General features: G+C 33.6%; 1 protein-coding gene across 1 annotated transcript; it reads right to left on the bottom strand.

The window, feature by feature from the left end:
- Window positions 1–2540: 2540 nt before the first annotated feature.
- On the bottom strand, window positions 2541–12923 carry LOC115952840 (alpha-L-arabinofuranosidase 1). Its single transcript, XM_031070171.1, has 18 exons — window positions 12806–12923; window positions 11816–12027; window positions 11454–11508; window positions 10031–10242; window positions 9597–9718; window positions 9344–9497; window positions 8607–8676; window positions 7630–7775; window positions 7468–7513; window positions 7313–7365; window positions 6464–6608; window positions 6137–6255; window positions 5922–5993; window positions 5737–5840; window positions 5090–5146; window positions 4773–4965; window positions 3941–4087; window positions 2541–2924 (listed from the first exon to the last, which is right to left on the bottom strand). Exons 2-18 carry the CDS (start codon window positions 11993–11995, stop codon window positions 2775–2777), a joined length of 2025 nt encoding a protein of 674 aa, XP_030926031.1. The 5' UTR covers window positions 11996–12027; window positions 12806–12923; the 3' UTR covers window positions 2541–2774.
- Between the last annotated feature and the right edge of the window lie 247 nt (window positions 12924–13170).

Raw genomic sequence — 13170 nt, forward strand, 5'->3', positions numbered from 1 at the left:
GCTCCTCTGATAGATGATACTTATGCCCGTGGCCCATAAGTTGAAAAAAAATCCATTTTTAAGTCTTGTGATGTATTATTTTATTTTATTTTTTGAGAAAGAGTCTTGTGAAGTATTAGATTCATCATATATATATATATATATATAAATATAAATATATGTTATACATAGTTTTTTTTTGGGAGAGATATATATTATACATAGTTAAGGCCTGAAGGTGGCATTTAATTTGGTGGAATCCATATTAACTTTGACATCTAGATTCTAGGGAATGTGTTGCTTGACAATCAAGATGCTTGAATTCAAATAAATTATGAAAAACAAAATACAAATTATAATTAATAGAAAATTTAATAAAATTATAGATTTTTTTTTTTTTTTCTAAATGACATATGTCGAGGAGGGGGAAAGGAGCCCTTGACAAGATTAGCTCGAGGAGTAATTAGGCCCAACTCAATAAAGCAACCTAGATACTTGGTGGATCAAAAAATCGAGGGTCGTGGCCCGCCCAAGGAGGCTAAGGAACAATTGTCTCTCGGGGGACAGAAAGTAGGCTGCAAGAGCTATGATATTGGAAGCTGAGGAGGATCATGGTGACATACGAACAAAAGAGGGAGGAAACTTCCAGATCAAACATCCATCACCTCCGCATTAAATGCCCTTCATCAACTCAACAACAGAATGACCCTTGAACAATGCCCTCACAGCCTATATCCTATTCTACCACCACCAGCAAGGCAGTGATGGGACAAATATCCAAAGAAAGATAAGAAACCCTCCAAGTGGAAGGTTAGGATGCAATTCAAATGGCTATAAAAGGAAGGAAGATCACACTTGAAGGGTGATCAGGAAAAAAAGTTAAGAGAGAGAGAGAGAGAGATTAGAGCTATACAAAAAGTTGTACCATTCCTTAAGTGCAAGTGCTCCTCGGCTAGCCTGAGGAGAGAATTATATAAAAAATCTTCTTCTTCTTGTTCAATTTCGGTCTAGTATTATCTTTGTAGTTAATCCCACTTCTTTAATCATTAAGCCAAACTTTTAAGGAATCAAAGTGTTGGCCTGCATTCCCATCTCCACAAATTAGTTGTACAGGGTTCCCTCCTAGCCCATTCTAAGTGGGCTGGGTCAGGATTTTACCGACCCCTTACAAAAGTTATGAGATATTGATTAAATTTCAAATAATTTGGAGTTCAAGGTGAAAATATGTTTGTACGGCATTTTTGGATTATTTTGATGAATGTTTATTTGGTTTTGCAGAAAATAAGTAATTCCATAATTACCCAAAAAAAAATGAGAATGTATAATTAAGATTGGCAATCCCCTTAATAATTTTTTCTTGAGTGTTTGTATATTATGCGTCATGGAAAATAATCAATTAAAATATAATTATGCTGTACCCCTAGTTTCAGAGTTAACAAATAGCTTAGGAACAGTGTTAGAGCCCGAAAATGCAACTGAGATTGGCAACTGGATCTAGTTTAACTTGAATAGTTGGCCTTTTGATCACTTTGACATTATTAGCTTTAGATCCCTATTAAAACACTATATTTTAAATTCAAGTTTATTTTTTAGAAGAATTTTTAATTCAAGTCCATTATTAGATTTGTTATGGAAGATTTAGGTTAAACACATAATCATCAATATTATGCAAGTGCGGAAATATAAATAAGATAAGATCTAACGAGAGCCAAGAAACATAATGAAACAAATTGTTTCACAGGAAAACCTAGGGGGACTTGAACTTATCAACCCCATGGTGAGCAGTTTCACTATAAAATAGAGATTTACAATTAGAAACCCTATTCATTGTAAATCTAACTTAGTTCTGAATCTCCACAAACATCTCTGATAGTGATTTGCTACAACATCAACTTACATAGTTACATGTGTATTAAAAACTAACTCTCTCTATTAGCCGTTATACAGTCCTAATCAAATATTTGACTCGACTAATTGGAAACCATGAACCGTGTGAAAACTGAAAAGAACGCACATTGCTTGGTATGATAGGTGTATAACTTTACATTATAACGAATTGCAACAAAGAAGATGCAGAAGTCATTGCCCTTGCCATCTTGAGGGGGAATCTTAAGAATTCAACTAATAAACCAGTTGTTTAAATCATGAGCAGCAAACTCAAATCAACGACTGGTTTATTAGTTGAATTCTTAAGATTCCCCCTCAAGATGGCAAGGGCAATGACTACTGCATCTTCTTCATTTAATGATCTAAGCCAACATGATAACGAGGATGCTATTAGGTTTGTCCTAGCTTTCTATTAATTCCTTTGTCTAACATTTCTAACTACCAATCAATACCTACCAATAAATAAATAAATAAGTCTTTACAATAATTTCCCAATCACCCTTTTTTCTTGAAACTTATCTCTATTTTATCCTCTCTTTTTTTTGCAAGATTATGCTAATCTCATTAGTTTCCTTTTCTTTTGTACGAGCTTAACATCTTACTATTTCTTTTTTGTATGTGAAAGAGGTAATGCATCCACAAGAAGAGTTTTTATATTATAACACGCATGGAACTGAAAAACAGCAAGTTTGATATAATAACACTCACAAACACATAAGCTCTGAAAATAACTATAGGACAGAATTGTCTCCACAAAGATGTTACAAGCATGGAACTAAAAGGCAGCAAGTTTGATATTATCTACAACATGACGTTATAACTGAATAGCTAGCGCACGACGATGTCATGTTCGTAGAGTTATTCTGATTAATTCATAAAATTACACTAAATATTCATCAATTAATAGTTTAAAAAGAAGCTCGAGAGGAAGAATCAGTTCCTGTAGTCCTGATATTGCTGGATTCTTTTGACAAATCAAATGAAGTGAAAGAATGAGGAAGGAGTATGACATTCATTTCTGTGCCAGCATTTTCAAGTAGAGTCTTGGTTGGTGCTACCTGCATATAATGGAAGTAGAAACAAAATTAAGGTCGGCAAAATTTTACCCACTGCATATTTACAACACTATTGTTGCCAAAAAAAAAATGCTGGGAGCTCCATGAGAGATTTCTCAGGTGATAAAGCAGAAATGCATTAGAATTAACAAATTCATGAGAAGATAGAAGTTGTATCAGTTATAATATGAGATGCAGACTGAAAATGAGAGTTTTTTTTAATATATGCACAAAAATACAGTTCAATCATTGAGTGATATGTCAGAAGCTGAATGTGCAAAAAAATATGAGTACTAAAACAATTTGCATCAGGACTACGAAAGTTTCAAAGTATAAAGTGTTTTTGGAATGCCAGTCGACTGGAAATTGGTGATATGGTATGCTTCAAGTTCCATTTAATTTACTTACACAAGCCTTTCACAGTTAATAAGCAGAGGGGCAGAGTTATATTTTTACCTTTTGCTTGAAGGAAATTCAAATTTCCGAAACACAAAATTAGCGAAGGTGATTACTTATCAAAAGAAATCAAAGCAACAGAGGAAGTGTATAGTGACAGCACTGAATCGACTGATGTTTTCATTACAGCCATTGATTTAACAAGAGATATGATCCTAGATAGCTTCATTGGTGAATAAGATTTCAATAGCCAAATCCAGCTAACTACAAAAAGGTTTTGGATTATAGTTAAATCAACAGTCTGCTTAGAAGTTTTGCTTTCAATTTCACCAAACTTTGGCTTGTTAAAGATGGAACTGGAAAAATCAAATCAACATTAATCAAATATTATGCCATTGTCTTGGTCAATGAATATTTCACTCACTTCATAATTCTAAATTAATAGCTTATTCTAACCTTTGAGAATATCTACAGATCATTTTTTTAAGATATTTATGAAGAAGACATTCATAAGAAATATAAAAAAATCATATTATTTATGAATTCATGGAGACTTCTGTACCAAGTAGAAGATATGCTTTCTATAATTATAATATTTAAGGAAAAGGCAATTCCTCAAGTACCTTTTTTGGCTGGTTGAAGGAATTCTCGTCCTTCAAATTACCAGAAGTGAGTACAGTCTTTGTTGACCCAGATAATTGTATGGAGTTAGGATCCAATCCACCCACACTAATCGTGAGATTGACTTTATCACCTCCAAAGTTCACTATCTGCAAAAGCAAGAATCCCAACGTGATAAACTTGCCACATAAATCAGATCTAAACCATAGTCCAATCTCTTCAGTAGATAATCACAAAAGCTAACAATGCAACTACTGAGTTTGAAAACTGTAAAAGACCACTCATCCAAAAAACAAAAAAAAATTGTAAGAGACCTAAATAGACAAATTTCTGAAAATCACATAAATGATTTGTCATACTTACCTGAATGTTATAACCCTTTGTTGTACTGTCTTGCCTCTTATCTATCCATATGAATTTTGTGTGTGCATGCTCTCTCTCTCTCTCTCAATATATATATATATATATATATGAAAAGAGAAATTTGAATAAACCATCGCATCAAGGTTCTACTTATTATAACTCCTATATATATAACATATATGCACATGCATTGTAGAAGTCTAAGCCATGAACTTATGTCATTTAAAGGCAGTTTAAGCAATAGAAACCCAATAGTTTTGCAGCACACTCAAAATTTATGCCTTTTCCTTTTTGTCCCCAAGGTTGTTCATGGTAACATCTAAGAAAATCTTTGAATTTTTATATGCTGAAAAAAAAATGAAACAAAAAGAAAACTATACAATTAGCCAAGAAATTGAGGGTAGAGCATGATCTCAGAAAGCATTAGAGTAAAAAAAAAAAGACACAGGGATCAATGATGATGGAGTACACCTTTATTCTTAGGTAATTCTTGCCATCATTTGAGTCCTGCCAATTAATTGCAGATGCAATAAGTGACGTGTTTGTTTGGAGTGTTGTATCAAGAATAGTTGCTCCACTTGACTCTGTGAAAAAGCGTTGCACCCAGTAGCTAGGTGTTCCATAAAGCTGTGACGAGTCAAAGACAATTGCATCTGGATTCCACCTTAAAAACACAGAAATTTTTTCAATTTTAGTACAGCAATCAAACAGAAACAGTGCCACTTTTTCTCTTTCATGAGTCTAATATATAGAGAAATATTTCATGGGAAAAGATGGAGAAAATTTACCGCCTGTCATTGACATTCACAAAAAGCGGTGCATAGCTTGCCATTTCAACAATATCACTGCATTGAAGTAAGAAAAAAAAATCATCTTTCTGATTGGTGATAGAATTGTTGGGAGTAGAGAAGCTTTGTAAGCTAATTGGCATTTAAGTAAAACAATACCACCTGTCATCAGCTTTCACAAAAAGCAGTACATTTTTTAAGGTCAGGAGTAATCAATAAACCATTTCTTGATTAACTTTGTCACTCAACTTTTTGGGTATTCTTTTCACTTAGTGTCATTATGCCTAGTTTCTTCAGGGCATAGTGGGATGGCTCAAAATGCCAAGCTTGAGGACAGCACATTGTGCAAAATGTTCCTTTTGCGGTTTTTGATTGCTAGCTTCTTAGGATATTGGTGCTATTGCTCATAGGTTTCCACTTTATGTTTTCTTTTTGGCTCAACAAAGGCCTGATTAGAAGATAATATTTCCATAGATCTGTAGAATTTATATATCACATCCATCTCTCACCAATGAGTATTGTTATTACTAAATAAATCCTCAAGGCAACTGTCTTGGGTTGGCTTGCTAGATCTCTCTTGGCCAAACACCGCTATCTAAGCCCATCAGAAAATATTAAAGAATGCAAGTTAAAAAATTGCAGCAAACCTGTTCTTTTCAATCCCAATAAGGAATGCGGCCTCGGCCAGTCCTGCTAAAAGACTTCCTCTGCCAGCATCTGTCCCAGTTACAGCATATTCACTTACAAAAGCCTGAAGTATATTAATGGAAACATTATTCAAAATATATAATCAAAAGTACATATATAAATCATCAGAGGCACATCATCACACCTTTGGACCATTACGTGATGTATGATCAAATCTATGAGCTTTAGAATACAAGTCATTCGCGGATGTATAAATCTGAACAAGAAACCAGAGAGTAAGACAAGTGCTGTTCCTTGTTGTCCAATCAATAATCCAAGATATTCATATTATCACAGATAATAATCAGTCGACAAAGGTCCGTTCATTAGAAATGAATATAAATGATGACAAGAATTTACATGAAAATCATAAAAATCTGCAGGGTGATCCAACTGTTGAGAAGACCCATCACAGTTTGTGATCATTTTGATGTCTGGATAGGCCTGCATTATGGCACTATGGAACTTGAGGTAATTTCCTGCTCAATGAAAATTTAAAGAATAATGAGAACGAAAAAATAAATAGTATAATAACAAGAAAGTTAGTCTTAGATCAGATATATTAATTTAGGCATGGAGAATACCATCTTATGCTCATATTATAATATCTAAAAAGCTATTCATTGTATCTGTTTCACAATAACCAATTTAAAAATAAATTTTTAAAAAAATCACAACAAATATAACCTCGGTAATTCTTTTTCCCACAATCCTCATTCCCAATAGCAACATATCTCAAGTCAAAAGGTTCTGGGTGTCCCATTGCAGCTCGAATAGAACCCCATGTAGAATTAGGATCACCCCTAGCAAACTCAATACCATCAAGGGCTTCCTGTAATCAAGGCAAACATGATCACAGAATGCCATATGAAAAAAAATCAATATTTTTAGCACTGAACAGTGAGGCTGGATTACATGAATGGGGGAAATGCCAGTAGCAAGAAAGTTTTATTTTCTGTCCTTACTGTTTTTCCATTTTTGAGCTATGAAACTTGGTAAACAAGTTATTAGTGAAATAACGGCAGTGAATTATCAAGTCTACATTAAGAGCTCAATTCACAGATACATGGTGAACAAATAAATTTTCTTTAAAAGAACAAGAAACTCCTATATAGGTCAATAGCTTGCAAGGTTTCCCCTAAATGATGCCTCACCTATTCTACCTCTACTATAGTGAACAAATAAATTTTCTTTAACAAAAATCTCCTATTTGTCAAATAGCTCACAATGTTTCCCCTAAATGCCACCTCATCTACACCTGCCACACCCTACTTGATTTCTGAAGAGACATTAATGTCCACAGATGTGTGTCCTCATCTGAGTGTCCTTCAGTAACACCTTAGTTGAAGCTTGGACGTTGGTTGGAGAAGAGTTGTTCACATTAAAGAAAACATAATTTTGATTCAGATAAGCTTGGGATGCAATACTAGCATCCATTATTATAGTAGTTGTCCTAAATATCTGTATTACTCCAAGTATTTATTAGCTTTTTGGCCTATGATAATGTAGTAGGAAGCAAAAAACTTGTAGACTTACTTGCACGAAAGGCATGACATTGGAAGTATCGACTTGATCGTTATGACTGACTCCTGTAGAATTGATAAAGTAGAGATAGATAAAAATAAATCCATCAATTGCTAGACTAAAAAAGAAAGAAAAACAGTTAACATCACCAAGCATTTGTAAAGTACCATTGTTGAATACCCATATTGGCAATGTATCTAGGTCCTCTGCCAGCTGCAAAACAAAACATTTACAGCTTAAGATATACTCGAGCAGTGTGCATTGAAATTTTTTCAAGTTACCAAGAACCCCAACAATCCTTCAACCACCAAATTATATACGATACGTACTTGAAGAAACTCATAATAACCAAGTCCATCATCAGTCCAGTACATCCAAACATCACCAAAGTGCCCTGGTCTCTCCTCCCAGGGTCCAATAGATGCTTTCCAGCGAAATGCATTTCTTAACCATTCACCTTCAACAAAACAGCCACCTGATGCAATATGTTTGGGAAGCATACTGCATTAGTTAGGTTCCAACTTCTGAGGGATTAAAACAACATTTCCAATTAATTATGATGTCAACCCTGTCAGTCAATTAATGAACAGAAAAAATACCCAATGAAGCATGCAAAAGCCAGCTACTGCTTTTTTTTAGTTGGGATGCAGGTGGTGGTAGGGGCAGGACCACAGTTATATGGGATAGAAAATGATCATTCTTAAAGATTTAATAAGTATTTAGCTCATAACCTCACAAATTTCCAGTATACGAGGCTTGTCTGCATAAAATTCAAAAGACTAAAAAATATTCTATTACCATAAGTAACAAAAAATATTTAGCAAAGGCCAGAAGGGTTCATAGCCCATACACAGGTTATATAAAAATGGCACACTACCCCAGAATAATTTTAAAAAAAAATTTAATTATAGCTCAATATTTAAGGATAAAAACAGCTACAAGACCTAGGAAAGACATCAAAGAGCCAAAAGAAGAGTGAACTGAGATCCATTTGAACAAAATTTTTAAGAAAATTCAACTTGATTACACCTATGGATTCCACCCACCGTCAAAGGAACTCCTATTAATTAATGTATATTATATAGATTGCAGTCATAATGAATAGATGCAGATACAAAATAAGTACTCAAATCAACAAGCCACGTATAAAGGGAGGATGTAAATAAATTTAACCTATGAACCTCAGCATTGTAAATATTATATATAGAAGCCTGCATAACAAAGTCAAAATAGTCCAAAGGGTAAATATGTTCAAAGCAACACAACCTGAATTGAGAACTTTTAAAACATATAAGTTTATCCTTACCTGGAAATCTGAGAAATTGAGGTTTTAAGTCTGTCAGCATTTCAACAAGGTCACTTCGGAAACCATGTCCCTATGCCAATATAAAGTTTCTTAATTCAAGATCATGTTATTTTTCTACTTCTACAAATGAACAATTGATTCTTGTGGCAAGGGAGGCCTTAAAATAAGAAAGAATTATTTTTAAAAAAATGTATTGTTTTAACGAACATATTTTCAAAATCAAAATTTAAATAAAATAAGTTGTATGCCATGCCTCCTTATCAATAAAATAAAAAGGCAAAAAAGAAGAAGAAGAAGAAGAAGAAGAAGAAAAATAAGGTTGTATGCCATGTCTCATGTGTAACAAACAGTGATTCATATACATAAAATCCAATGTGTGGAGTGGTACAGGCCAAGGATGACGTAAAGCAAAAGGATAGCTCTCATGGAAAATCCATAGACCCCTCATCACATCAAATGAACAGTCTGGATTGAATGAACATCCTTCAAGATGACACTCAACAGTCAATCCCTTCATTTATATACTTATGAGGTCCTAGGTTTCCTTACATCTTATTTAAGTGATAGAAATACCTGATTTATGTAATATATATAATTTCAATAGTTACACCAATCTCAAAACAATACAGCATGCTTCTGTAACTGTATCCATGTGCAAATATATAACATATAATATCTATGGACTAAGCCACACTTTGAGCATATGTCTACTTCTTGTGATGAGCACAAATGAGTACCTTGTATGTGTCCAAGGGCATAACTGACACTTGGTCAAACCATATAACTCCTGCTGTGGTTGTTGTCAATTGAAGTCTCGAATTAGGATTCGAGGCTTTGGCTTCCAACAGCACCTCCACCTTCGTCCAGTTTGATACATCAGAAGCAGAAGCTCTGGGAGGGCAGTCAAGTGTAAAATTAAAGGATGCATAAGACCCATTTTATTAGAAAAATATTTACAGAATTCCCAAAGAATATACAAATGTTGCCCACATGATGTTAGCAGTTGCTAGTGTCTGCAAGCCATTTGAGTCTGTCAATGATACAGATACGTTAATTGCTCCTGATGAACGAACATAGAGAACCACTTTGTATGTCTTTCCATTTTGAATATTCTGAAGGAAAACAAAATAATAGGATTTGTCACAAATCAAAAAATAAGTGGAGAATAACTATAAATTATTAATCAAGCAATACAGGATGTACTCTCTCGACGCCTAAACAACTAGGAAGTATGAACTACTAGAACTCACGGACTGTAAGCCATGTCCTAATATTCAAGATTTTAAAACAAATGTTCCATGCCTATTCCTTTTCAACTTGTAAATCTTCTAAAGCGAAGGGGAAAAAGTAAGAGAGAAACAGGAAAAGAAGAATGAAAGATACAAAACAGTAATCTTATAGAATTGGTGTCAACTGGTCCTTACCATGCCCCAGAACCCCGGGTTATAAACACCAACTCCCCCAACTGGACAGATATTGGTGCCTTCACTGTCACAGAGCACCTCCATTTTGAGGGCAATCTTATTGCGCTCAAAGAGTGATGAGCGGTCAGTTGATACAATAAGGGATGACTCACTCCCAATAATAGACCAAGGGTCAATATTTGAAGGAACATTAGGACCCCCAGCTTCAAAACCTGGAAGAGAAACTTCATGAGAATCCACAGCTTTGAAAAATCCAGATATGTTTGGAGTCGACCAAACATGAACAAGCAGGTCAACGTCTTGCATCTAAAAAGCTAGTTGTTCATGACAATATATAGAAGTGCAAAGTCATATAATACCATAGAAGTACAAGGTAAAATTCAACAAGCCAATTTATTTTATCAACACCGGTATTAAGCAAAGTGGATTATCAGATTCTAAATAAAATACTACCTCCATCCCAAAAATTGATGATGTGCTTGCCTTTGTGAGTTGTCCTAAAATATATGAAAGTTCCTCAAAGTGAAAGTTCATCCTTCTTTAATTTCTTATATTGCACTCATTTTTGTCCCATAAAATAAACAAATATCTTATCAGATCATGCCACCTCTAGTATATAGTAGAATATAGTTAAAGAACTTCACTATATTTTTACATTTTTGTTAATAATTGCATCATTTAAAACCACATGATATTTTTTGGAAGGAGGGGTATAAAGAATTTCACGGATTATAATTCTTATCAATATTTCAATATTTGAGATAAAGAAAGTAATTCTAAGCATTTAGTGAGAAGCACATGTTGAAACACTCAAACAAGCTATAACACACTCACTCCCCCACCTCTCTCTTTCCCTCCCCAAAATATGCAGTTTGCACCCTTAGTCTAATGACCCATGTTCAAGTTTTTATTCTTTATCTATAAATGTAATAATTCACACACCCCAAATGTCAGAAATCATTAAGAATTAGGGTAAAATGTGCTTACAGCCCTTTGATTTAGTGCATTTCCATTCAAAATCCTTGATTTTCTAATTTTTCTAACAAATTCCCTTGCAGTATCCAATTGTTCTTATTGAAGACTTTTGTCCACTTCTTTTTTTATCATTAACACAAATAAGTAACATGAAATGCACATGAACCTGTACATCTCTCTCTAATCACACTTCTTGTTGTACCCAATTATTTTCATGATAATAATTTTCGTTAATGTTTTTAAAAGTAAGAGGATGAAAGCAGAAGAAAAACAAAATACCACGGGGGTATAATTAAAAATTTTGAAGACACAAAATGCGTTAAGACAACCACATCAAACCACAAAGGGTGTGGGTGTGGGTGTATTTTAACCTAAAAATTAAATAGAAAACTTTCTTCTTTCTACAGACTTTTCTCTAATTTGGAAGTTCATAGTATTTAGAAATGACCTCTGTTGCTTACAAGCTCTGCCCACAACCCACCAGCACCAGCATGGTTGATCTCCTGCAGAAACGATTTTGAGAGAAACTGCTCAATCACCCTAATTATAACATGTAATTATATGCCAAAAAAATAGAAAATAGTCATTGCACACATCATGAGGGGTCACAAATTTGAAAAAAAAAAAAAAAAACTTAATTAAATGAACTTCTTGTCTCTTTAAAGACATTTTATAAGATTGAAATCAAATGGAGCATGTCTAATCTAATTGATCAAGATTCCATCTCCAAAATTGAGAACTCCATAGAGGTACGTTTATCAATTCCTTATTATCAAAGTATGCAACTGCATTGTAAGTCAAGAAACTAACCTCAAAAAATAGTCCAAAAAGTGTGTCGGGTATTGGTCGTCCTGCTGCGTCAGAAGCATTTACAAGCAGTCGTGCTGTAATGTTGGCGTCAACTCCAATAGCAGAACATTGAGACACAAAAAAGGTCCCAATGACAAAGTAAAGCAGAAGAACACTGTAAGGGACCTTGCAAGAACCCATTGTTTCCTCACCACATCCAATCTATTCACAACCTTATAAAGGATTTGATAAAGGAACTTATTCAGTTACATTCTGATCAATTATACAGAATAGGAAGATAATAGGATAAGCATTAAGCAGAAGTTTGGTCTCAGGTGTGAATTGCCATGTCTAAATATAGGAACTGCCTAAAAATTGGAACCCCAAAACAACTTTTTTTTATCAATTCCATTTGGTCACTGTAAGATGATTACTACAGCCAGCTATACAAAAGGTTAGAATAATAATAATAACTAAAGAATGAGATTTACGAATAGTTGAACTGATAACATAATAAAAATTCACACTACATTCTAAATTTTGTCATCTGAACAATATGGTGTATATGATCAAATTATTAAGAGAAACTGAAGGAGATTGAAAAGCTTTTCAATTCCAATTACAGCAGAAGTAGTTCGCTTGAATAAATTACTGTAAATTATAGATTGAATACAGAGGAGAGGAAGAAAGAGAGGAGGAATTGAAATTACAATTACTAAAAAGACCCAGATATTATTAGAACAGACCCATTAACATTAAACAGAAACTGAGCCTTAAAATTGAAATTACAGCCTTTACTAACAATTCAATCAAACAAAAGACAAAAAAATAACAATAATAATAACATAAAACCTTTTAGACCAATTATTAAAGAGAAAAGGAGAACCTAAGTTGGAAAACAATAAACAAGAAGACCCAGCAATGATCACACAAAATTCAAAAATCATAATTGAGCTAAATTTTTAATTATAAATTCAAGAAAGAGAAATTTCTCAGAGAGACAGAACTTACAAGGTTAGTTGGTTTTGAAAAACAGACTGAGAAGTGAGAACAGTGTTGTTGGAAGGGTGGTTAAGAGTCTTAATAATAATAGTGGGTGTCTGACTTTGTCTCACTTCTCTCTTAAAGAACGGACTTAATCCCAACTGACTTATATAGACCCAAGTACTTGATACTATTTGAAATTTTTTTTGTTTGGAGTTATCTTAGGCAACTTTTTTTTTTTCTTTTTTCTATTTTTTTCTATGTTAATGTATAGTTTTAGTTACATAAAAGTTACATCGGACTTTTAACATGCTATATGACTTGTTTACATAGTAATAATCTTATATTTTACTAAATAGTTAGTTAGAACTTAAAAAAGATAACTCTTAGAG

This window comes from Quercus lobata, chromosome 7 (assembly GCF_001633185.2).
Source record: "Quercus lobata isolate SW786 chromosome 7, ValleyOak3.0 Primary Assembly, whole genome shotgun sequence".
Taxonomy (NCBI): Eukaryota; Viridiplantae; Streptophyta; class Magnoliopsida; order Fagales; family Fagaceae; genus Quercus; species Quercus lobata.